The sequence below is a fragment of the Pleurodeles waltl genome, chromosome 3_1 (assembly GCF_031143425.1).
Source record: "Pleurodeles waltl isolate 20211129_DDA chromosome 3_1, aPleWal1.hap1.20221129, whole genome shotgun sequence".
NCBI lineage: Eukaryota > Metazoa > Chordata > Amphibia > Caudata > Salamandridae > Pleurodeles > Pleurodeles waltl.
Window position 1 is genome coordinate 629,555,598 of NC_090440.1, and position 26,976 is coordinate 629,582,573.

At 47.1% G+C, this 26,976-nt stretch overlaps 1 protein-coding gene across 1 annotated transcript in view; it reads left to right on the forward strand.

The window, feature by feature from the left end:
- LOC138284401 (mucin-5B-like) overlaps positions 1-26,976 on the forward strand; it is a 1,991,087-nt gene that overhangs the window by 374,752 nt on the left and 1,589,359 nt on the right. The window contains exon 7 of the mRNA XM_069223138.1: positions 23,907-24,032. Within this exon, the coding sequence (XP_069079239.1) occupies positions 23,907-24,032 (126 nt within the window). The remainder of the gene's footprint in view (positions 1-23,906; positions 24,033-26,976) is intronic.

The following is a 26,976-nucleotide window of genomic DNA, read 5'->3' on the forward strand; positions in this document are numbered from 1 at the left end:
CAGGCCTAAACCTTCTCTTTTTATACATGTAAGGCACCTCTAAGGCCGTAGGTAGCCTCATGGGCAGGGTGCAGTGTATGTTAAAGGTGGGATACGTAGTTATGTGTTTTACATGTCCTAACAGTGAAATACTGCTAAATTCAGTCTTCACTGTGGCAGGGCCTTTCACACTCATAGGTTAACTTTAAAGTCAGATTCCCCTTTGAGAGCAGATAGAAAAACGGAGTTTAAGGTCTCTGAACTCACAATTTAAAAATACATCTTTTAGCGAATTTGGTTTTTAGATTGATAGTTTGAAAATGCCCCTTTTAGAAAGTAGGCATTTTCTTGCCTAAACTATTCTGCGACTCTGCCTGTTTGTGAATTCTCTGTCTGGGTCCGTTTGACAGTTGGGCTATTTGTGAATCACCTCTAGACAGTGACACAAAGAGAACTGGGGTGTAGCCTGCATATCCTGATGAGCCATCTGTGCTAGGAGGGGAGGGAGGAGTGGTCACTCACACCTGAAAGGGCTGTGCCTGCTCTCACACAATGCAGTCCCCAACCCCCTGGTGTGTGTCTGGGGACTAGCATGGGCAAGGCAGGATCTTGTGAACAACAGAGACTTACCTTTTAAATAGGCCTACTTCAAAGGAGGAAAGGGGTATAAGTGTTGGACCCAAACCCCATGAAGATTAGATAATTTCTGGAAGCAAGAGGAATCTCTGCCAAGGAGAAGAGCCGAAGAGCTGAGGAGAAGTACTGCCCCTTCCTGTGACTGCGCTTTGTTGACCTATCCTGCAGTTGCTGCTTCTGCCTGTGAAAGGAGACAAAGACAGAACTTTGTTGTTGTGCATTCCTGCTTGTGAAGAATCTCTAAGGGCTTGACTTGAGCTTGCCTCCTGTTTGAAGTCTCAGGGCCATCAAAGACCTCCTCTGCTAACATCTGGACTCTCTGCTGAGACTCCTGCCCTCCCAAGTGGTGTCCTATCCAGTTCCTGGGCCCTTGAAAGGTGAAGTTGTCAGACAAGAGTTAAAAATCCACACACAGCACGGCATGCAGGGAAATTTACAATGCACCATCTGCAACGTGGCTGATAAAGGATGCGCCGCCAGCCTCATGGCTAAAATCAACACTCCACCTGCATCACAGCTGGGATATCGGCGCATCGGGGCTGGAGAAACGACACGCAGCACCCGAATGTGGCTGCTGATAACGAAGCAAACCCGACAACGCGTGGTTTTCTAACACCGTGCAACAGGATTTTCCTTGCATTGTCCCAAGGCATCAAATTCAACATGACTGCGTGGATCCGAGGTGCCCCACCCGGAAATTGACGCATCGCTCTCTTGCAAGGTACAAAAACGATGCATCGTTGACTTGACCGATGAAGAAGTGACACACGCCTCCCTTGCGAGGAAGGAATCGATGCATTGCTGCCATTTCTGACGCACGCTTGCCCGTACAGATTAATTTTGACGCTAACTGGGTACTTTGTGCAAAATCATAATTTCCATTGTTTTCTATGGAGTAAGACTCTTAGGCCCTCATTACAACCCTGGTGGTCAGTGATAAAGTGGCTGTAACACCGCCAACAGGCTGGCGGTAAATACGGCCAAATTATGACCATGGCGGAAAGAGCTCAGATAGACAGCCACTTTACCACAGTGACCCCCAGGGCGGAAACTACAGGCACCACGGCGGTAGCCGCCTACAGCCAGGCAGAAGTCATTGTTCCGCCCACTGTATTATGACAATCCAAACCGCCACCTTTTCTGGGGCAGTACCAATGACATCAACAGCTTAGCGGAAACACTGCACAGAAGGGAAAGGACTCACCATTGGCAATTCAGGGAAGAAAGATGTCGGCATGGAGCCCGAGCTGCAGATTTTTCCGATGATCTTCTAGAACCTGCTCCACCACGAACACCAACGACGGCGAGGACGACCACAGTGAGTGCAGCCGCCTAGCACACAGGGGACGAAGGGAGGAAAAAGAGAGTGGCACACATGCAACATAAACACCACCAACACCATAGACACAATCAGATGCAGTAACAAAACATATTGACCTCGTAGCCCTCAGGAATAATGCAAGGACAACACGAATAGATGAAAGTGAGTTTAATAATATAAATACAGGTAAAATACGTACATCCAATCTAAAAGTATATACATATGTACGGTTCAAGGGACACTGCCCAGTCCTCAATGTGTGTGGGCCAGAGGGCCACATGACAAAGTCCAAGGCCCTCTTGTCTCCTGCAACAACACAGAGAGAACACTACAGGGACATCAGTTTGAAAATAGGCAGGCACCTCAGGGTGACAGGGAATGGGGGTGGCACCTCAGCCGGCAGATGGAACAACACCACTGGACCTGGAGGGGGAAACTTGCCCTGTGCTTGGTCCGGAGGAGTGCAAGGCCACAGAGTCTCAAGTGGGTGGTTTGCCCACATGCTCTGGAGGGGTCAAAATGCCCTATGCTTGCTCCTGGGGAGTGCAAGGCCACAGACTCTCAAATGGGTGTTTTCCCCACTGTTTCTGGAGGGGGCATTGTACCCTGTGATCTTCATCCTGGGGAGGATGAGGTAAGTGGGTGTTTTCCTCACTGGTTCTGGAGGGGGCATCGAGCCCTGTGATGCAGATCTTGGGGAGTGCAAGGTCACAGACTCTGGTGGGCGTCATACCCACAGGATTTGAAGAGGGCAGGCCACACAACAGCCTGTGGATGCAGGGTTACAAACCGTCTGTAGGCGGTGACGGCTGCCAAGTGGTGGTGCTGCTGATGCTGCTAGTGGTGGGAGGAGGCTCCAGCCCATCCCCTGCAGCCTCAGACAGCTGCCCACTGCTGGTGGTGGTGGTGTTGCTCCTGCTGCTGGTAGTGGTGGGGGGAGGCTCCAGCCAGTGTTGCTGCTGGTAGTGGGGGGAGGAGACTCCAGCCCATTCCCTGCAGCCTCGGACAGCTGCCCACTGCTGGTGGTAGTGCTGCTGCTGCTGGTAGTGGTGGAGGGAGGCTCTAGCCCAGCAGCCTCGGACGGCTGCCCACTGATGGTGGTGGTGCTGGTGCTGCTGGTGGTGGTTGTGGGGGGTAGCTCCTGCCCATCCCCTGCAGCCTCAGATGGCTGCACCACCATGGTCCCAGCACCAGGCCCCTTTTCCTTCCTAGCCCCTTGCCTTTCCTGGCAGTAGCTGGGGATGGCTCCTTGCTCTTCAGGGCAGCAGCTGGGGAGGGCTTCTTGCCCTTCCAGCCAGCACTTAGGGCAGGCCCCTTGCCCTTCCTGGCGGCAGCTGGGAACAGCTCCTTGCCCTTCTGGCCAGCACTTGGGGCAGGCACCCTTTCCATGAGGCTGCCTGGTGCCCTGGATCCTTTCCCACCACGAGTTGCTGTGCACACTACTGGGCCCTTGGACTCAGTGGCTGAGGTGCTTGCCTGGGTTTTACCCAATATGGCCAGACGTGAAGGATGGGGGGAGGGCTAGGGAAGAGGTCAATGGTGGAGAGGAAAAGCTTCTTAGGGACAATGGGGCAGGATAAAGGAGAAGGTTTGGGAGTGGAGGAAGAGGGAGTGGTTGTGGGAGGTGCCTGTCTTCTGTGTTTGGGTGTAGGTGCATGGTCTGGATGCTTTTGTGAGGTGAATGGCTGTTGGGTGTCTGAGTGCTTGCGTTTGTGTGCCTTGGGAGGGGGGGACAGACACAGTGGGAGAGGACACAGAGGACGTGTGCATGGCTGTGGGGTGGTGTCTGCGAGTGAGGTGTGTGTTCTGATAGGTGTGCCAGTGATGGCGGTAGTGGATGAGAATGTAGTGCATGAAGGTGTGAGTGTAGACGGAACTGGGAGGGAGGTGGTGGAGGAGGGGACACAGTGGAGGCAGTGGATATGTCTTCATCTGGTTGGTGTTTGTGTGATTGCCTGTGGGATGAAGTGTGGTGCTTGTGTTTGCCTGTGCCACTCTTGTGTGTTGTCTTGTGTGCATACTGGTCCGTCTGTGTGCTTGGGATAAGTTGGAGTTGAGGGGAGTGGGATTGGGTAGAAGAAGTTGGAGGTGGGAGGGTGAAAACAGGGACAATGGCTGCCATCAAAGAGGAGGCCAGAGCCTGGATCAATCTCTGTTGGGCTGCCAAGCCAGTGTGAATGCCCTCCAGAAATGCATTGATCTGTTGTATTTAGGCTGCCAGCCCCTGGATGGCATTCGCAATGGCTGACTGCCCAACAGAGATGGCTCACAGAAGGTCAATAGCCTCCTCACTCAGGACAGCAGGGCTACCTCAGACAGGGCCAGAGGTGCCTGGGGCGAAGGAGATGCCCACCCTCCTGGGTGAGCGGGCATGGGCAACTCCCTGAGGGGCACCTCTCAACATGCCTGGCGGCCATCTTGGAACATCTAGCATCGTGTGCTATGATGGACCAAGAAGGCTAAAAAACGTTGAAGCCCGATACGGAGTGAAATGTGAGGGCTGATACTGGCATATGAGCGTTCTTTTCCATTATTCTAACAAGATAATCTACCAACTGATAGTAATCTTGAGGGGGAAAAAACACAATTCAGCTCGTGTATGAGCAATGAAAAACCAAAAATCAAAAATCAAAAGAGGGCTAAAAGTCGGTTTCTGGTAATAATGTAGCGGCGGCCATCTTACTAATAGTAATGCCAGATGTCGCTCTTCCATGCCTGTTACATTTCCGGTTAGCAACGACCGGGATGCTTCCGGATTCAGACGCGACTGGACGCGTCTTTCCTTCTATATTTAAACAGCTCCTCCGCGCTTTACTACAATTTGCAGGCGTGTGGCAGAAGGTAGGTCTCCTGCTGGACCAAGGGATTGAAAAAGTAAGTTGGCTCCGTCGGAGGACTTTTAGTCTTTACCTCCCTTTTCACGATATCCTTTTAGGATGGACATAACGTTTGTTCAGCAACTGTTTTGATGACACCTTAACTCGATGTTTCAAGGCTGGATTCAGCATTTTTCGCATGATTAACTTTTACTGTGAGTGTTACTATCATCCCCATTATTTCTGAGGGCTCTATTTAGGGCTCTACACTTGGACTGGTACCTTTGTGATGATAATATTTATTCCTTTACTGTGGCCTGTTTTAAATTACGTCTGATGTATGTTTGCTTGTTCCCATTTCATTTATAGACAAAATGACTTGTTTCACAATATGGCCCTCATTCTGACCCTGGCGGTTCTCTACCGCCAGGGCCAACGGGGGCGGGAGCACCGCCGACAGGCCGGCGGTGCTCCCTTGGTCATTCTGACCGCGGCGCTTTGGCCGCGGTCAGAACGGGAAAACCGGCGGTCTCCCGCCGGTTTTCCACTGACCTTAGAATCCTCCAAGGCGGCGCAGCTCGCTGCGCCGCCGAGGGGATTCTGACACCCCCTACCGCCATCCTGTTCATGGCGGGAAAGCCGCCATGAACAGGATGGCGGTAGGGGGGGTCGCGGGGCCCCTGGGGGCCCCTGCCGTGCCCATGCCAATGGGCGGCAGGGGCCCCCGTAAGAGGGCCCGCAAAGTATTTCAGTGTCTGCCACTGCACCCGTCGCACCTTCCCACTCCGCCGGCTCGATTACGAGCCGGCATCCTCGTGGGAAGGGAGTTTTTCCCTGGGCTGGCGGGCGGTCTTTTGGAGACCGCCCGCCAGCCCAGGGAAAAACTCATAATACCCTCCGCGGTCTTCTGACCGCGGAGCGGTATAATGGAGGGCGGGATCCTGGCGGGCGGCCTCCGCCGCCCGCCAGGGTCATAATGAGGCCCTATGTCTTTGATGCCCCTTTCAAAAAACAATTGGGGGAGAAAATTATATCAACAAACATTGCATTTATTTATTATGTTACTTTCATGTTTAGTAACTCTCCTTTGGTTGTGGCTAGCGCGTTCCTAGGAAGCTCATTCTCGACTATGGGATGGTAAGCCTTTCCTTGATGCTTGCCTGTGACACACTGGGTTTTGATTTCTGTAACTACACTACACTGTATGCGTCGTTGTACTTGTGCACTAGCATACATTTTTGATTTTTACTTATATGCAGGGCGACTGTGTGACCAACTGATGTTGACAACTTGTCTTCATTACGTAAGTGACATCTCAGCACTTTTTTGTAAATTTTTGGATAGGAGAAGTAGTATACTGGGTCCTGCCGAAGCGTCGTGGGATCACTCATTGGCCATTAAGACGCGAAACATGTAGACCATATTTTGACAGGATTAGGTACACTACCTTTTTCCCTCCTTAGAGTGTAGTGGAACATCATTCCCGTAGACACTCTGTCTTGTTTTTAACCTTAGCCTGTGCCCTTTCCCCTGACTCATTGAAGTGATGTTTAAGGTTCAGAGCTAATTTTATCTTCATCATTCTCTCCTACACTTATTCACAATAATAATTTTCCTTCTTTCAGTCAGTATTCGTTTCAGACCCTAACCTGGCAAATTGCCTTCAGTTTAGCACCATCCCAGTTCTCGGGATGGTCCGCCAGACATTGCAGCGCCGGTGTGACAAGGAGACAGCCCAGTGATGAAACTTGTCACCCTCATGGGAGCTTGAGGGCTCTCCTGATACTATGGGTATCCCTAACTGATTTCAACCCTGCATCTTTTTCACTTTCTTAGTATCTTTGGAACAGTGTACTTATTTAGTTCATAAGGACAGGATGACATAAAAAAAAGGAGGTAGAGACAAAGGATACACTTGGTCAATGGCTGCACCAACACCACTGTTGGTGTACACACACCCTCACACACTGGGAACAGGTCTACGCACTAGGCAATGCACTATCAGTAACAATGCTAGTCACCAGGGCCTGGGGAGGGACACATACCACCAACTGCAGCATACCTGGGACCCACACAGCCCTACCCAGTAGTGGATGCCTACAAGCTAGGTAGGAGGAATATAACATCAGAACCTTGCCCAACATGGGACCTACTCTGCAAAGTCAGACCTGGCCTAGGGGCACCCACAGACACACATCCCCCACCCGGATACCACCCGACCAGGCGGAAGTAGTAATGATGGGCACAGTACTCACCCACTTGTGGCTGCTCTGATGCCCTCAAGTGCCCATACAGCTCCGGATAGGCCACCGCCAGTATGCGGACCATCGGGGGGTCAGGGTTCGACGGGCACCATTTCTTCGTTGGGAGTTCATCCCCAGCTGGGCCTCTGCCGTCTTCTGTGCCCAGTGTCTCAGGTCCTCCCACCGTTTCTGACAGTGGGTGCTCCGCCTGCCCTAGACCCCCAGGGTCCGCACATCCTTGGCTATGGCACGCCATATACGCTTCTTTTGATGGGCGCTGACCCACAGAGGAAATACACACAGGGAAAGGTATTAGTCAGACTGTCCTGCCTGTTACACTCATGGCCCAACATATCCCTTCCCATCCCCATTTGCACAGACATGCCCCAGCGCACAAGCTGCATGCCGCTCAGGAGACATCCACCAACCCCCCTCTACACGAGGCCTTCACACACACAACTCCATGAATACATGCCCCATGCATTGTGCTCACAGTGTACTCGCCTGTTGGTCTGGAGGCCCATACAGCAGTCGGTACTGTGGTAGGACCCCATTCACCAGTCGCTCCAACTCCACTGAGGTGAAGGCAGGGGCCCTTTCTCCAGTCACACAAGCCATGGTAGGTTCCAGACATAGATCCCAGCAGCACATGCAGTGTAGGTCCTCTCCTATTGAAGGTCAGGTAGCAAGTAAGTGAACAAATAGGAAATGGCTGTGATGTCCGCGGCGGTGCATACCGCCACCACTGACGTACATGACCATTGGCCACTGTACCATACAGGATAGGGCCCAATATTATCCAATGAGGCGTTGCTAAGTGGTTCCCGACCGCCTCCTGCAACGACACACAACATCAGCAGAAATACCTCACTTCCACCTGTCCCTCCACACAGGACAGGAGGACGCCATTTCGGGGGAGTGGGATGGGGCAGGCCATGGATTATAATTGCATCTCAGTTCACAATTGTACATACGGGACAAATGCCACTTATACATTTCAAATTAACATCATGCATTGTACTGTTGTGGCTACAATGTACAGTTTATGACCAGCTCCTCACTCTTTTGCCCCATAGATTTCAACTGCTGCGGATGAATAGGAGCTGGAGACATAACGCCCCGTATACAGTCCCCTGCTAGACTTGAAAACAATGGAGGACAGACACATTATCCTCACCTACAGACTTGACAGGGCCACAATCACAGAGCTGTGTGCCCAACTGGAACCTTACCTGATATCTGCTATCCGTCACCCCACTGGGATCCCCCCTCTTGTGCAAGTCCTATCTGTGCTCCATTTCTTGGTAACTGGTTCTTTCCAAGTGACAGTGGGTTTGGTAGCAGGAATGTCCCAGCCAATGTTCTCAATAGTGCTGACCAGAGTGTTGTCTGCCATGATTAAACATGTGCAGCTACATTGTTTTCCCCCAAGTGGAGGATTTGGCCACAGTGAAGGCTGACTTCTATGCAATGGGACATATCCCCAACATCAATGGGGCAATTGATGAAACACACATTGCATGTGTCCCCCCATTCAGAATGAACAGGTCTTCAGAAATTTAAAGAGTTTTCACTCCATTAATGTCCAGATCGTGTGCATGGCGGACCAGTATATCTCCCACGTCAATGCTAAGTATCCTGGGTCTGTGCATGATGCCTTTATCTTGAGGAATAGCAGCATCCCAAATGTGATGGGCCAACTAAAGAGGCACCGGGTGTGGCTAATAAGTGACCCCTGGTTCCCACCCACTGGATGTTGGTGAATGGGTATGGTGTGGGCCATAAGTGATAGTGCGTGGCTAAATGTTGTCCCTCAATATTTGCAGGTGACTCACATTACCCCATCCTATCATAGCTACTGACTCCTGTGTGGAATCCCCAGACAAGGGCAGAGGAACATTACAATGAGGTACATGGGCGAACAAGAAGAATAACTGAACATACCTGCGTCCTCCTGAAGGCCAGGTTTCAGTGCCTCCATCTAACAGGTGGATCCCTGTGATACTCACCCAAGAAGGTCTGCCAGATAATCGTGGCATGCTGCATGTTGCATAACCTTGCATTGAGACGCCATGTGCCTTTTCTGCAGGAGGAGGAGGCTGGCGATGGCCATGTGGCAGCAGTGGACCCTGTGGACATATAAGATGAGGAACCAGAGAATGAGGATGAGGACAACAGAACTGCAGTGATTAGACAATACTTCCAATGACACAGAGGCAAGACAGTGTAACTTCACATTTCATTGTCATTTTCTTGTTTCACATTGTCACTGGCAGGCTGTGATTTCCCACTTCTATGCCCACTCACTGTACCCTTTGGCAACTCTTTTTGCAGATGTTGGTGCCCCACTATCGCTCCTTGTGTGTTCACTGCAGCCAACTACAGGTCTATCCTATGTGCACATTTCTGTGCAGTTGATTTGCAATGTTTGAACCTTGTTAAACAAATACATACTTAAATAATTTCACATACTCCATACTTGTATTATTTCAAAGTGTGTTTTTATTGCACTGCTACGAAGAAATGGGGGAAGTACAATGGGCTGGGGCTGATGATGAAGGAAAGTCCAGGGTTTTGTTCCAGTCTATTTGTAGCACAGGTGCAATGTTCAAGGGGGCATAGGAAGGGAAGCAATGGCAGTTCAAGGTGGACAGGGTGACAGAGTGGGACACAAGGGTGACAATCAGGAGAGTCTAATTTCCTGGTGGGAGTCTTGGCAATAGTCTCTGGCTTCTACCTGGATCGCAGGGAAGGTTTGCGGGGTGGTTCTCCTTCTGCAGGGGGAAGGGTGCTGGTGGCCTGTTCGTCCTGTGGTGGGGCCTCCTGTCCACTTGTGTCAGCGGAGGTGGAGGGCAGTTCAGTAGTCTGGCTAGTGGCAGGGGCACGCTTTTGTGAGACTGCCCCCCTCATAATGTTGGCCATGTCTGCCAGCACCCCTGCAATGGAGACCAGGGTGGTGTTAATGGCCTTCAAGTCCTCCCTGATCCCCTGGTACTGTCCCTCCTGCAGTCGCCTGTTCTCCTGTTGGTATGCTCCAAGGATCTCAGCGAGTGCCACCTGGAGAGTCTGTTCCCTGGGCCTGTCCTCCCCCTGCATCCCGGTTGTCCTGTGCCTTTGTCCCCTGATCCGTGTGGCCACTGCCACTGACCCCAGGTCCCTGATTGTCTTGGGGGCGAGGTGTGCCCTGGGGTCTTTGTGGTGGTGGACACACTGCTGATTGACGTGTCCTGGGGACAGAGGTGTGGGTATGCTGGGTGGGTGCTGTGGTGTTGTTTCCTGAGGGGGAGGCTCTGTGGTGGTGTGTGACTGTGCCTGGGTAACCAACTGTCCAGAGGTCCCTTATGTGCCAGGTTGTTCATCCAGATCCAGGCGACCAGAGCTGCTGTCATCACCGTGGGCCTCTTCTGTGGGGGAACTGTAAACTGCTGCCACCTCTTCTCTGCTGACATTGGCTGGGATACCTGTGTGGATGTAAAAGCAATGTTATTGTTTCAGTGTGTGACATATTGGGCATGAGTGGCTTGCCTTCTTTGGTTGTATTTGCCCTGGCTGCTCTAACTTGTGTGAGTTGGTATGTGGTGGGCTAGCTGATTCAATCTAGTGTGCATGCTCTACTGATAGGTATCAATGCAGGTCTGTGAGTGGTGTCCATGCATTGGTATGGCATGCAGGGCTTGGCATTGGGATGAGTGAGATGTGATGGTGGGCTGAGTGGGAAGTGGTGGAGTGATGGGAGTGAGGGTGAGGGTGGGGGTATGTGATGTCATGCAGATATCGGGCTGAAAGTAGTAAAGAGTTGACTTACCAGAGTCCAGTCCTCCTCCCACTCCTACAGGCCCTCAGGATGCATGATTGCCAAGAAGTGCTACTCCCATGTTGTTAGTTGTGGAGGAGGAGGTGGGGGTCCAGCGCTAGCCCTCTTTATTGCAAGTTGGTGTCTTACTGCAATGGAACGTACCTTCCCCCGTAGGTTGTTCCACCTCTTCCTGATGGCATTCCTTGTTCTTGGGTGCTGTCCCACGGCATTGACCCTGTCCATGATTCTCCACCGTAGCTCCATCTTCCTAGCAATGGATATCTTCTGCACCTGTGCTCCAAATAGCTGTGGCTCTACCTGGATGATTTCCTCCACCATGATCCTTAGCTCCTCCTCAGAGAATCTAGGGTGTAGTTGTGGGGCCATGGGTGTTGTGTGAGTAGTGTGGGTGAGGGTGTGTTAGGTGATGTGTTGGGGTATGTGTTGTGAGGTGCGTGGGTGGTGTATGGGTGATGGTGGTGTGTGGCTCTGGTCTTGTCCGTGGTTGTGGTGTCTATCTTGTGGTAATTGTTTGTAGTCATAAAGGGATGTGGGTAGTGTGGGTGGGTGTTTTATAGTGGTGCGGTGTGTGGGTGTGGTGTGTGTATGTGTGTCAGGTGTGTGTAGTTTGAATTGTCCAATGTGGTGCTTCTTTGTATGTGTGTGTGAATTTGGAGCACAGCGGTATGTACCGCCAATGGTTTACCGCCATTGAATGTCCGCCGATGTGATTCATGGGTCATAATGTTGTGGGCATTGTTCTGTTGGTGTAACGGTGTGGGTTTTGATACCGCCACTTTATCACTGACCTTTGGTGTGGCAGAATTCTGTATGTGGCTGAATAGTGATGGATTAGTGTGTGTGTGTCATAATATGGTGAACGGATAACCGCCGCCTCTGCGGTATGTTGGCGGCAGTCAGCGTGGCAGTAAGTGGGATTTACCGCCATTGTCATAATGAGGGCCTTATTCTTTTGAAAATTCATATTATTAACTTGTGTATGTTGGATTTTTGTCATGTTAGTCTTGTTTGATTTAGAGAAATAATACCTATTTTTCTAAACTGGTGTGGTGCCCATTTTGTAGTGTTTTCACTGTATTACTGTCTGTGTTGGTGCAAATACTTCACACATTGCTTCTGAGATAAGCCTGACTGCTTGTGCCAAGCTACCAAGGGGATAAGCAGAGGTTATCTAAGTGTGTTTTTACTTTATCCTGACAAGAGTGAGGGCTTTGCTTGGGCGGAGGGCAACCTAATTGTCAACCAAATACCCCATTTCTAACATTGGTGATCAGCAGTGAGGATTGGACTTGTATTTGTACTTGACATACACTGATTAAGTGTACACCACGGTTTTCAGTGCAGACCATTATGTAACCACATACTACTTGTTTTGCTTTTGCTCGTTCTGGACTTGTTTTTCCTACTTCCATATTTTTGGTGGTCATTTTATTGATTCTCGAACTTCTCTTTGGGAACTTTTTTTCTGCCTTGGAACTTTGCACTTTTTGATTTACCATCATGTCTCAATTTGGAGATGCACCAGCTGGAGCTGCTTTTGAATTAGGGAAACTGGAAAGTTACACAGTTGCTCAATTGAAACAGTTCTGTAAGAATCTTGCCTGTCGCATTAAGGGCTCCACCAGGAAGAAGGAGCTGCAAAAGGCACTGAGGGCCTGGGTGATAGCCAAGGAGGCTTGGGGGCACACAGAGGAGGAGAGGGAGGATGAGGAGGCCCACGGTATACAACATGGTATAGTGGGTGGACCTGCTATGGGTCTCCAGGGCAGGTAGCAGTGTGTCATCCAAGGGTCTGACTCCTGAGGAGTTACAGGACAGACAGGCAGAGAGGAGTCACTAGATGGAATTAAAGAAGCTCAAAATGGAGATGGAAGAGAGGAGGCTGGCCATTGAAGAGAAAACATTACTGCTGGCTCATGAGCTCAGCTTGAGGGAGCTGGGTCAGAGGAGCCAGTCTAGTAGAGATGGTGGCAGCAATACCACAGTGCAGCCTGAGAGGAGGGTGCACATTCCTAAAGACCTAGTGAAAGATTAGAAGAGGGAGGATGACATATACTTGGGACTTAAGGGGCATGAGTCTGCTCTCCACATGAATCTGGTCCCTTAAGCACATTGAGGGGTGGGTCTGTGGAAGCACCTTGAGGTAGAGGGGAGGGATACCCTGACATCCCTAGGGGATCATGAAGGACGCCCTACTCACAAGGTATGGTCTCACCCCTGAGCAGTACAAGGACAAGTTTAGGTCCTACAAAAAGAAAGAGTCCCAAACTTGATTGGAGTGTGTAAATTCCTTTTGCAGGTCACTGGATGGTTGGATTAAGGGCAGTAAGGTAACAATGAATGAGGGGCTTTACAATTTAATTGCTTGGGCCCACCTCTACATTCCTTGTTTTCCAGAGCTTCACGAGCACCTGATTGACAGCAAGCTGACTGATCTCAGGAATCTTGCGCAGGAAGTGGACTGCTGGGAGAGTAGCAGGGTCCAAAAAATTTATGGCCGAGACCACGCCAAGGGTGGGCAGGGTCCCTCTCAGAAGAAAGCGGGGTAAAGATAAACAGGGGGAGTTCTCTAAAGGGCCCCAACCTAGTCCCTAGGGTAAGGATTCGCAGCCCCTCAGTGAGAACAAACCCTGGTTCTCCAAAGGGAAACCTCTGGAGGGGGGTCCCTACAAGTGCTTTGCATGTGACCAGCTGGGTCATGTGAAGGGGGATTTCAAATGTCCCATGGGTGCACCGGCACCCACTGGTGCACAGTCACAGGGTTTGGCCAGTGTAGCACTTGGGGAGGAGTTGGTTCCAGGAGGGTTGAAGCCAGCTGAGATGACCCTTGTCTTACTAGGGGACAGTGAGATGGTCCAGAGAACCCTAGTGCCTGAAAACACTAAGAAGTACAGGCAGTGGGTGACCATCAATGGACAGAGGGTGGGGGCTCTTAGAGACATAGGAGCCAGTGTGACTAACGTAAGGAGTCACCTGGTGTCGGAAGAGCAGATAGATCCCTGTGTACTTCACCAAGTAGTTTCAGAGGGCAACTCAGAGCACCTGTGCAGAGTGGTGCAGGTTCCTTCTGAATTGGGGTGGAGTTCTCAGGTTCCTTGAAAGTAGCTGTGAGTCCAACCATGCCTGTGGATTGATTGCTTGGCAATGACCTGAAGGATTCCCCTTTGGAAGGAAGTGGAACACAGGTCACACTTGGAGATGTTCGGTCTGCCTGGGTGGGTATGCCTATCTAGCTGGTTAATGGCAGCCAGTCAGGGTGTTCAGGAGCCCCCAGAGCCTGAAACAATGGCCCAGGGGTCTGCCAGTAAGAGGAAGGGCTAGGGGTGCAGGAAACTGCCCCCAGAAGTTTCCATGGTCCGGGAGGAGGCTGAACCTGAAGGTGATGCCATTGAGCCTATAGGGGAACAGGTGGCTGAGCTGGGGGAGGTCCCTGATCTGTCACAGTGGCAGCAGGAAGGAGGACCCACCAGGGAGGTGTTCTGTGAGGCACAGAAAGTATGCCCTACTCTGGAGGATCTGCGGCAGCAGGCTGCAGACCAGGTGGCTGGCAAGGAGCCAGGATCACACCTAGGGGGTTATTCTAACTTTGGAGGAGGTGTTAATCCGTCCCAAAAGTGACGGAAAAGTGACGGATTTACCACCAGCCGTATTACGAGTCCATTATATCCTATGGAACTCGTAATACGGCTGGTGGTATATCCGTCACTTTACCGTCACTTTTGGGACGGATGAACACTCCTCCAAAGTTAGAATAACCCCCCTAATCTGTTGGGAGGATGGCCTCCTATACAGTGAACCCAAGGCTGCTGAGCCTGGCTCAGCCAGTGTGCTGCTGGTACCCCAGTGCTTCAGAGCCTTTCTACTGGGTCTGGCTCATGATGTGCCTTTAGCTGGACATTTGGGGGGGGGGAACAAGACCTTTGAGCGGCTTGTAACCCACTTTCACTGGTCCCTAATGTGCAGGCACTCAGATGCCCATTGTAGGTCTTGCCAAACATGAAAGGCATGTGGCAAGAGTGGGGGGAAATGTAAGGCTCCCCTCTAACCTTTCCCCATGGTTAGTACCCCCTTTGAAAGGGTTGGTATTGACACTGTGGGGGGCTCTGGATCCCAAGACAGCCATGGGCAAAAGGTTTAGCCTGGCCTTGGTGTACCATGCCACCCAGTACCCAGAAGCCATTCCTCTGAGGTCATGATGGAGATTTTTACCCTCATGGGGTTCCCAAAGGAAGTGGTATCCGATAGGGGTACCAACTTCATGTCTACCTGTATGAAGTCTCTGTGGCATGAGTGTGGGATAACGTATAAGTTCACAACTCCTTACCACCCCAAAGCAATGGTCTGGTTAAAATGTTCAACCACACCTTGAAAGGCATGATTATGGATCTGTCAGAGCCCTTGAGGCGTAAGTGGAACATCCTATTACCATGCCTTCTGTTCGTCTACAGGGAGGTGCCTTAAAAAGGGCTTGGATTTAGTCCTTTTAAGTTACTGTATTGCCACCCTGTCAGGGGACCTCTGAGTCTGGTGAAGGAGGGCTTAGAGAAAGCCCCTAGTAAACCTCCCAAGGATGTATTCAGTTACATGCTGACTTTTAGAAACCAGACTGCCCGCTTCAGAGCTCTCGCCCAAGAGAATCTAGAAGTAAGCCAGGAAGACATGAAACGGTGGTATGACCAGAATGCCACTCTGGTCGAGTTTCAACCTGGACAGCAAGTGTGGGTGATGGCGCCAGTGGATCCTAGGGCGCTCCAGGACAAGTGGACTGGGCCATTTGAGGTAGTGAAGTTCAAGAGCGAAGTCACCTACCTGGTAAACATGTGCACTCCCAGGAACCCCTTGAGGGTCCTGCATGTGAACCGCCTCAAGCCACACTTTGAGCGGACTGAATTGTCCATGCTCCTAGCAACAGATGATGGGGTGTAGGAAGAGAGTGAGCCTCTTCCTGACCTCCTGTCTGTTGGAGAGAAGGATGGGTCTGTGGAGGGAGTGAACCTCTCCCCTTCCCTGACCTCAGAACAACAGAGGGACTGTTGCCAGGTGTTGAGTTAGTTTGCCTCCCTGTTCTCCTTGATCCCAGGGGTTAAACACTTGTGTACACATGATCTTGACACAAGGGACAGTCCACCTGTTAAACAGAAGGTTTACAGGGTGACTGATAAGGTCAGGGCTAGCATCAAAGATGAAGTATCAAAGATGTTAACCTTAGGGGTAATTGAGTTTTCTGGTAGTCCTTGGGCCAGCCATATGGTCTTGGTCCCATAGGATGCTGCTTCTGGTGCCACACCAGAACTCCGGTTTTGTGTGGATTACCGTGGTCTCAGTGCGGTCACTAAGAATGATGGGCACTCCATCCCCGGAGCAGATGAGCTCATGATCGGTTGGGAGCTGCCAAGTACCTCAGCATGTTTGACTTGATGTCTCAGTATTGGCAAATTGAGGGGGCCAAGGAGAGGTCAGCGTTTTCTACCCGAGATGGGCATTTCCAGTTTAAAGTGATGCCATTTGGGATGAAAAATGCCCCTGCCACCTTTCAGAGGTTGGTGAACCAGGTGTTGGGTGGACTGGATGATTTCATTGCAGTCTACCTGGATGACATTGCGGTGTTCAGTCCCTCTTGGGAAGAACACTTGCAGAACCTCTGTATAGTGTTGGAGGCCCTGCAAAAGGCTGGCCTCACTATTGAAGTCAGTAAGTGCCAGATAGGGCAGCATTCAGTGGTGTATTTGGGATACCAGGTAGGGAGTGGACACACTCATATACTGTTTTCCTTTATCAATTTATTTGTAGGTAGTGTTTTTGACAAGTGGCATTGTTGTACTTTTAATATACAAATTGCTGATTTATTAATTGCTGTCACAGTTCAACATATTACTAAAAATTGGAAAATGCTTTACATATTTCCTTTCAAGCATGGTGGTATTGTGTTTGCTATAATCATAGACAGGAAAGGGCTTATACTGTTCCAGTGTCTCTAGCTATCAAGCAAAATGCACTTTGGTCTCCAATAACTATTTCCCTAGACTCCTTAGTTTCAAAGACTACCCTACATCAACCCTTGGTTGAAGCAGTATCTAAACCTCCTTGAGTATATCATTATCTTAGTAGATTTCCTTTACCAATAGTAATATGTTTACATACCTGTCTAATTAATTACATGTACTCTTCACTCTCTGATATTCTACCACTGTTTAAGATTGCACCAACTTCAATTACATGAGAAGTGTTCTGCTTTTACTCTTCTTACCTTCTTTTCCTTACCCCTGGTCCCATTTGCTAAATATATCCACAAATATTTTACTGTACTATTTTGATATTATTCAATTGTATTCATTATATTGTTCTTATATCATGTTGTGAACCTATTGTTTTGTTCTTTTTTTTTCCTATTCAATACATTTTACTTTTAAAAATTAAAAAAGCTATTTTAGTTGATTGTGCCCCACATTAGCTCTGTCAATGGAAAACGTTCACTGACTGCCTCACATTAGCGACCCACACAGCCTGGGATAAAACTTCCCGGGTGTGGGTATCATTAGTTGTGTGTTTCTCTGAAGCAAACTCCCCAATTGGGAGGTTGTTTATGAAAAATAAACAAAATGTTAAAAGTTCGGTGAATGGCCTTCAAAACCAACATAAGCCATCCACCAAACATTTTATACATTTATTGGAACTGAGAGAGCGTAGTTTTAATATTATATATTATGGACGTGTAATGCTTACATTTGACTAAAACAGTCTTAGAATATATTAAATAAAGGTATAAGTTTTGCTCATGTATGAATGTTAATGCTAAAATAATAATTATCTTCAGTTATATGTAGTATTATAGGCTGAACTGCATTCATTAGAATTGTGTGCCTTAAGTTAGCATAAGTCGCGAACTAGCTGTGTAACTCTCATTTAAAATCTATTTTCCTGCTTTTCTCCATGCGGACTCGCAAAAGAACTATGACCCAGCTATTGTTCTCTTCTATATTGAAATGCAACATTAACAAAACTTCCCATCCGCATTCTACTAGCTTTTAGTATAGAGATATGTGCTTCGAAACAGTAATGGACACTTTCAAGGACAATGAGACGAGGAGAGAAGAACTCCTGACCCGAGACGTGTGCCAAGATGGTGAAGTAACCCCGGACGTACCACCTACGAAAATGCTGATTATAAAGACCAATTGGAAGATGAGAAAATATCTTAGAATGACAAATGCATTACTTAATGAATAATTTGATTGGTTACCAATGATGGGGTGTAGTTATTAACCAATAGAATTGTGGGGGAATGGGTTAAGAAAAAGGGGATAAAAACTCATGACACAGAGGACGAAGTTCAGTTAGGAAGGGATGACATCGATTGCATCCAGAAACTCTGTCACTCTATTTGGTGATTTGAGACTTAGACAAAGTATTACAATCCATAGACTGCCCTATTACACTGTCCTCCATATGAGGAAAGTGATCCATGATTCTCTTTAGTTAGATTGACGGTGAACCAACTGATGTCCTGAAGACGAAGACTGATCCTGTATGCTGACAAAACTTGAGGAGGGTAAATATTATTGCTGACAGAATTGCTATGCCTTTTCTTTCTAGGTACCAACTGCTGTATATTTAATTAATTATTTAGTTAGATGTTTTCCAAATTGATGTTCTAAATTGTTTTGCATGAAGCCCAACATGCTAATGCTAATTTGAGGTTAGGAGAGGTAATCAATTGACTGACGAAACTGACGTGACTGACATGAAGCTATGCTGAACTGATATTCTGATGTTTATCATACACCATGGTTTAATCTCTGCTGTTATATCTATCCTATGATCTTGATTATCGCATTCTTGAAAGTTTATTATAATTGCCACTCTGTGATTATGCTTTTATGTCTCTTGGGTTTGAGACTAATACGTTTAATATTAGATTGTAATCAATAGGGAATAAATTCACAAAATCTTTCTTCAAGGTGTGATTATTTGAGCCTGAGAATTAATAAATGCGCCAAAGGTTCATTAATGGTTATTGTGAAACATAATTGATGTTTGGTAATCTCGTCCTACGGAGACTAACCACTGGGTCAAAAGGTTCATCGACCTAAAACGAGTCCTGATGTGTATAAATTGACATAGACGGACGCATTACCAGAACCATCATGACAGCAGTTCCTTTCAATGTACAGAGATGACTGCTGGGTGCTCTGTCAACTCTAAAGTTGACAGATGGTATTCTGTCAGAATTGTGGTGGCACTTTTCTTGGCTACCTTGATGGATGGAGTACAGTCTGCCAAACAGAAAACCATGCCCTTAGTCAAAAGACAAGATAAACTGACCTCATTTCATTCAAGTTTTCGGGAATTAGGTGCACCTTCTCTTCCTCTATGCTCATGCCCAAATAAACACTCCAGTCCTGAGAACACGTGATAGCAATATTAGCCTCCTAAATGGCCTCTGCAGAATTCATTTATTCTTCTGACCAAATCTTGTATTTCATCACTATCATCATGATGGAGATTGCCTCTCAGCTTTTGTTATGGAACTCTTCACAATTTTGATCTTTAATTTTGAAGTATTTCACAGTGTTTCACCCTGCACATTGGTGACATCATATTTCTTCTTAGTTCTAACTGCTCATCAGCCCAATACCCTTTGGCCACCAACAGACCCTCCCTAAAGTAATTTGGTTCAGATATCCAAGAAACCTTGGAATTAGCATGGACTTCGGCCTTTCTATGAACCCACAAGCTAAACAAGTGATACAATCTACCCTTCATACCATGTGGATACTTAGTTGTTTTTTTTTAACCACACATGGGATTCCCTAAAAGCGCCAATCAACTACTTCCCTCATAATATAGAGATTGGATTATGTTAAAGACTTGTAAAATGGAATATCACCTTCAGTTTTGAGATGCTTCTAAACAATTCATCATGCAACAGCAATATAATTCCTTCATATGCATTTACAAGGCCACTTCTCCCCTGTGTTGACTGCTCTTCACTTCCATCCCGTACTAGAAGATCCACTGGCAAAATAAAATAAGGCAATAAGCAGAAAGTGACACAAGATGAAACTCAAATAATGCTCTCAGAAAAGGATACTGTATTCCAGACTATCAACCCGTTTAATCAAACTTACCTACAAGAGAACATACAGCCTTCTTATCCAAACTGCTAAGTTATGGACCTTCCATCAAGAATACAAGCCATCAACATTCACTTAGAATTCAGGAGAATGTCAAAAAACTTCCTCTTTCCCTCATTATTCTGCTACCCATTAGCAAGATGGAAACCAAAGAATCCTTTTTAGTACAAGGTAAGAAGCCTGGCACCCACACCTGATTCCAAGTGAAAAAGCCTCGAGCATCAGGCAGACAGACAAAATGGACAAGAATACTAGAACATCACTCTTAGCATCAATAGTTCCAACCATGGAACAATAGAGATACACAAACAGCAAAAGAGTAACCTTCGTAATGTGGCACGTACTGTAATGATTCCAATAAAACCTTTTTAAAGCTATCTGAGAAACTGTTAATTAATTGTGCAATTTTACACATAGCATAACCCTGCACACTGGTTGTAAATGTGATCCTGCTGGTAAATGCTTGAACTACAAATAAGCATGTACATTTCTTCCAAAACCATGGCTTTACTGAACAGTGAATCACCCATCCATACTACAACGTGAAACATTCACGTTCTTCAGGCTACGTGGCAGCTTTAAATACTCCATTTAACAAATTCTTATTTCAAAATAAAGGTTTGAAAATTGTGCATCATTCAAATGCAAGCAGTATGACATCCTATGATCGGTATCTATGACAATGCTACTAATAGTGTGAAACATACTATTAACCCAAGTACATTAAACCACAATTGTATTCGAACCTGCACAAGTTTGCGCTAATCTGCACGGCTAGAAAACGTACTAAAATTGCATCACCGAATGGAAACAGCATACCTAACTGTAACCTTATATTTGGATAGTCCCTAACACCGGGCTCCTGCGGAGTAGTTGTTACCTGCCCACAAACCAGTTCAGCACCTCACCAGGGGTAGTAGGTAGAATACTTTGAACTCCTATTTCACTGTACTGGATTTTGCTTCAGCTTGAAATGAGGCCAGTGCAGTTCTAAAAACAATAAAGAACCCTTAAAGCCAGCTGGCATGGACGTCATTTAGGGGTCACCTTGCTTCGCAGTTGCAACCCCTAGCTTGGCTATGGTGGCCCTGGCACTGCCTTTGTGACCAGTGACTACAGACGGGAAAACTAAGGGGGTTATTCTAACTTTGGAGGAGGTGTTAATCCGTCCCAAAAGTGACGGAAAAGTGACGGATTTACCACCAGCCGTATTACGAGTCCATTATATCCTATGGAACTCGTAATACGGCTGGTGGTATATCCGTCACTTTACCGTCACTTTTGGGACAGATTAACACTCCTCCAAAGTTAGAATAACCCCCAAAGTGTCAAGAACTTAGGAGCGGCCCACTCCTATGGTGGTCAGGGGCCTGCTCTGCTTGCTTTCTGTTCATTTGTATTATAGTAATAGTGATTCAAAATCTATCATTCACTATTAGTATAATAAAAACTGGAGAAGCAGGAGTTGGAAGGAGACATTGGCTGGCAGTTCAGGTAAGTAAACATGTTTTAAAATGTGTATTCTCTGCGTGCTTGTGTGTGACAGAGATGGCATACATATGCTTGAGTAGGTGTCCACATGTGAATGTGAGTGAAAATGAGTGAGAGTCATTGATAGGCAGGGACTGAAAATTATTGAGTGTGAGTTAGGGAAAATTAATGAATAAGTGTGAGTGTGAAGGAGTGTTATAGTATGAGTAAGAAAGAGGATGAGTGGGACTGAGTGAGAGTGAGTAATTTAACTGAGAGTTAGACTGAGTAAGCCAGAGTGAATGAAAATAAGTGAGAGTGGGTGGGAGTGTGCATAAGTATGAGTGAGTGAGAGAATGGTGAATGTGAATGAATGATTGGCTGGGTAAGTGAATGACATAGAATACATGAAAGTGAGTATGTGGAAGTGAGAGTAAAAGAAAGTGATTGTTAGAGAAAATATATGACTGAGTCAGGGTAGGAATGAGTAAGTCTGAATGAGCAAGAATGAGTGCAAAAGAATGAAAGCAAGAGAGTGTAGATGAATGAGTGAGTGAATGTAAGTGAGTGTGAGCAGGAACGTGATGTTACTTCTGAATCTGTCATTGGCCATGCCATACTGGAGGTTATTTCATGGTTATACAGGTGCCAAGGACAAAATACTGATGTTTCATAATGGAAGCAATTATTTGCGTGACAGACACCTGTGACAAAATACTGTCTCTGGCACATAATAACCCGTGGCATAGAGGCCCCAGTGGAATAATGATGTAGAACATTGGAGGTAATTTGTGACCTAAGGGAGGACACCTTAGCATTTGTGATGGTTCAACTATAACAAAATACTGACACTGATATGATATAGGTAATTTTTGATGAAAGGTCAACCATGTTATAAAGCCAGCATTAAAGGCAACATTCAAGCACTGATATATTTAATTTATGGCATAAGAAGCACCCATGGACTTTGAGGGATACCCATGACAAAAATGATGGCCTGGTACAATGGAGGTTACTTTTGACTTATTGGGGCACCCACCGCACATTTTGAAAACACTGGATTAACTCCTGGGTAGCTTCGATTTCATTGACTGGACATACCACGAACATAAATGAATATGTAATTAGTTCCCCCTCAAAGCCTATGTTTTTTAGTAAATGTATTTGAAAAATTGGCTTTGAAATGCACTGCGTACATTTTTTCAAAAATGTTCTTGAGGGAAGACTCCTCTGAATCCAACTTCAAGAGGTCTGGTGCACTTGTTTCGCTCGTGCACTTCAATTCAGGGCAAGTATTACACCCCATCACTTTCAAAGATCTAATATACATGGTATCTACGATAGACATTTGCCTGTGCTGTGTGGTTATGTTAATCATGCAGTTATGTCACTTCAGCAATATCAATTATTGTGATGGAATGAAGGTTAAGGTCTTCCTAGGAGGATATAGGGTCATAGGTTATATGATCTCTCTGCTTGTAGTGTCTTTATTGTCAAAGAAATGTGTGATGTCATTTCTGCTACCCCTTGCATTTTAGGGAAATCAACAGCCAAGCAGTGCTTAATTTGAGCCAATGGTTCATGGTGCTCCGCACCAGCACTTAATTGCCAACTTCGGGACTTGCAACACTCTGCTATGTGCTGCCACTCTCTCCCTAATTTATAGATAAGCAGAACAACAGTTGGTGATTAATTGAACATACCTTAAAACTGACTATTACCACCCACCAAAAGCCATGATCAGAGCTTAGTGGGCCTGCAATAATCTGAAAAGACACACACACTTGTAGGAGTGTGATTGTTAGTAGTTGTGTTGATGCTATCTTTGACAGCACTGTCCGTGAGCAATATGTGGTGCAAATTAAAGTGGCCTTTGAGGAGGGCCCTGGCACTTATTATTATTATTTTTTTTTACAAATTAAATACTGCAGCCAAGCCCTCTATACCTACTAAGAAGGCTCACAATGACGACTTGTGCTTCAATAATTTCATGTCTACTCCAATATCAAGAATGCATCGCTTTCTTTGCCCAATTTTCCTTTGCCCAATTTGTCTTTGCTCTGCCAGTGTGGGTAGACTTAATGCAGGTAAAAGTTATATGAAAGTTTCGGGGTGTCATCTATGCAGTTATATGCTTGCGTCCTCCTATAAAATGAAAGTTCACAGACGTGAACCTTACAGTAGAAATTAGCAGTAGCTTGTAACTGAAATACTTCATCACCCCATGAACCTCAGGTTTAAGCCAGGATGACGAACACCGAGAACCTCTAAGGAGGGCATCAACAAAGTATTCTCTTTTGGTACTAACCATGCCTCACATACTCTTCATCCATCCATCCTTCATCCATCCTGCCCTACTTAGCCTACAATGTAATTACTGTCTCTCCTTAGCAAACTCTGTACATAATTTGAGGTGAAAATACTATGTGTAAGTATGCAATAGTACAGTTTAAGTCCTCGAAAATTCTAAATACCATCTTGTTTTTGTAGATAAAAACTGCTCTTATAACATGGAATTTATGGACCGTGGAAATCCATGTCAGGACACGTGCTCCAATCCTAAAATAAGCCAACTTTGTAAGGAACAAGTTAGTGAAGGATGCTTCTGTCCTCCTGGTAGGTATTATTCATATATGCTTTACTGAATGCTATTAAAATGTGCTAAGCAGAACGTTTTAAGTATGCAAATAGTAGGGGAGGTGGATTGCTCTATTTGCGAAATGTACACCACTCTTTAGAAAAGTATGAAACAATTGCCATGCTAGGCCTTTGGGTAATTTCTTGAGATGTACGTTTTGTAATTGTTGGAAAATGGGTTATTGGTAGGGCAGGTAGGTACCTACACCTAGCAACAAGCCACTAACCTCCACATAGGTACAGTTAGGTCTCAGTAAATTAATCCCAGCTCAACCCTTGGTAGCTTGGCAACGAGCGTCAAGGCTTAACTTAAGAGACAAAGTGTAAAGCATTCAAATATCACAAAACAGTAATTAAATAAAACACAGGAAACAGTTTAAAAATCCAAAACCAATTTATAAAACTAGTTTATATTTTTATCTTTAAAATGACACAAAAACGATTAAAATCGGTTCAGGGGAACCGGAGATATGAATTTTTAAAGAATTATTACTTTTCTAGCGCTTAGAAACAAAAAGCGCCAATCGGGTCATCTGGTTGCACCTCGACCGGGGCAAAGTCAAACTTTCAGGCCGACCGCGATGGAGCCCTGCTCGGCTACAGGTCGCGGGAGGCCTCGGTTAAAAAGTTACCTTCTGACTTAGTCTTTATTTTGAAGTTTTTCTTCACCGGGACGACCTGCCAGTTGAATCCGACCTCCTGGAGCCCTTGTCCGGATACGCGATGTGGGTTTCCTCAGTGGAGACTTTTACCTTCGGACTTAGTCGTTTTTTCGAGATGAAAATCCTTCGACCGGGGTAAACCTGGATCTTGATCCGACGTCCATGGAGCCCTTCTCGGATACGATGGCTGGGAGGTCCCGGTCAACTTTTTACGTTCGCACTTAGTCTCTTTTTTGGATGTTTTTCTTTACCGGGGCGAACCACGAAGTCAGGCCGGGTCGCGGTTGAGGCAAGCCGGCTAGAATTTCCGCGGCGGGTCGGTCCTTCTCTGGAGCTTTTTTCCAAAAATTCTCAAATCTTTTCCAAACTTCTGGGGCTTCACCCAGATGTTCTTTTAAGGTTCTTTTGGGGTCCACAGCTCACCCCAAGGGTCCAGAAGTTCTGTGATGGTCCTTGGGGGGTGCGGACTTCAACTCCCAGAATGCACCTGGCGCAAACTCCTTTTTGGCCACTGGACAGTGGTCAGCTGGTCGCTTTCTTCAGGAGTTGGTGCAGGGGACTCTGGTTTAGCAATTTTTCACCTGTAGCAAACAGGGAGTCCCTCCTTGAACCAGTTGAAGCCAGGCAAAGTCCTTCTTGTGGTGAAGCCCAAGTGTGCAGCTGGTGCAGTCCTTCTGAGTGCAGGGTCCAGGTGCAGGCCAGGGGTCCAGCAGGGAAGTCCTTCTTCTTCTTTAGTTCCTTTCTTGTTGAATTCTGGAGGGGATCTGAGGCGTGGTTGCAGGTCTGCCAGTTTTATCCTTGCTCCTGGGTGAAAAGCAGGGGGGCCCTGGTTCTCCAATCAGGGACAGGGTCGTCCCCCTGTGATGACCACTTCCTGGGAAGTGTGGCAAAAATTCATCCCAGAAGGCAACAGTCTCTAAAAATCCAACATGGATGAATCTGATTTTTGGAGGTTACATCTGGCTGAGCCCACCCACTGGTGTGGCTAAAAATCATAAACACACCCCTCTCCTGCCCTCTCCTAATCTAATCAAGGGGGCACCTAATTGTCTGGGGTTGCAGGATGTAGGGGTGTTGCTGGGTGCTCCAAATGTCCTTCTCTGCCTTTGAAGACCAGTTTGGCAGCCCTCCCCCTTCCTGCCTCGCCATCTGCTGAGGGGAGATTCTCTCTCCCAAGCACATTCCTTTGTGTGAAGCCTGGCCACTTCACACCTCATCAAGGCAGCCTGGCAGAAGCTGCTGCAGGCTGGCCAATCAGAGCAAAGCAGCAAAAACAATGCAGAGCTGAAATTGGCAACTTTTGAGGTAAAGTCTAAACTTTTTACCTGGACAAGTTATATTAAATCCAACAACTGGAAGTTGTGGGATTTATTATAACAATCAATTTGATACCAAATTCTTGGTATGTAACATTTAAGGAGACTTTAAAATTTAAAATAAAGTCTGCCCATTCTAGCCTATGAAGGGCATTTACTTCAATGAGGGAAAAACGAATTTGGCTGTTTTTACCTCACCAGGGCTTATAAATCTATTTTTATAAAGTCCCTGCTTATAGTTACATGGCACCCAGCCCTAGGGGCACATAGGGCACACCTTAGGGGTGACTTATATGTAAAAATAAGGTAGTTTAAGACTTTGGAAGTACCTTTAATTCCAAAGTCGAATTTGCATATAATTTTAATTTAAAAGCAGCCAGCAAGGCAGGCCTGCCTTTAAAATGACACTGGGCACCTCAGCAGTGCACCTAGGTGTGCACCACCTATGCTGTGGTCCCTAAACCTACATGCCCTACCATATACTAGGGACTTATAGGTAGGTTAACTTAGCCAATTATAATTAGCCTAATTTGCATATCCATTTTACACAGAGCACAGGCCCTGGGACTGGTTAGCAGTACCCAGGGCACCATCAGAGTCAGGAAAACACCAGCAAAAAGTGGAAAATGGGGGCAAAAAGTTATGGGGCCTCTGCAATCAGCCCTGTTTTCTCACACAACCCCCCCCCCCCAGCCCACACGCCCAGGAGACTCAGCCCAACCCTGGGAGAGTCTTCCTGGCTTGTTAGGCGAGGAAGACAGTGAAGAAAACTGGCTGTCCCTTTGCAGGGCCTACTCTGCCTTATATCCTCCTGTCAGGGTCACTCCCTCTGGGTAGTGAAGCCATCCCAACAGTAAAAGGACCCAACTCAAACTGAAACTTCCCTCTATGGGGGTCTTCCTCCTCTCTCTCTGCCAACTTGGGTAGTGAGGTGCCCACCTCCCC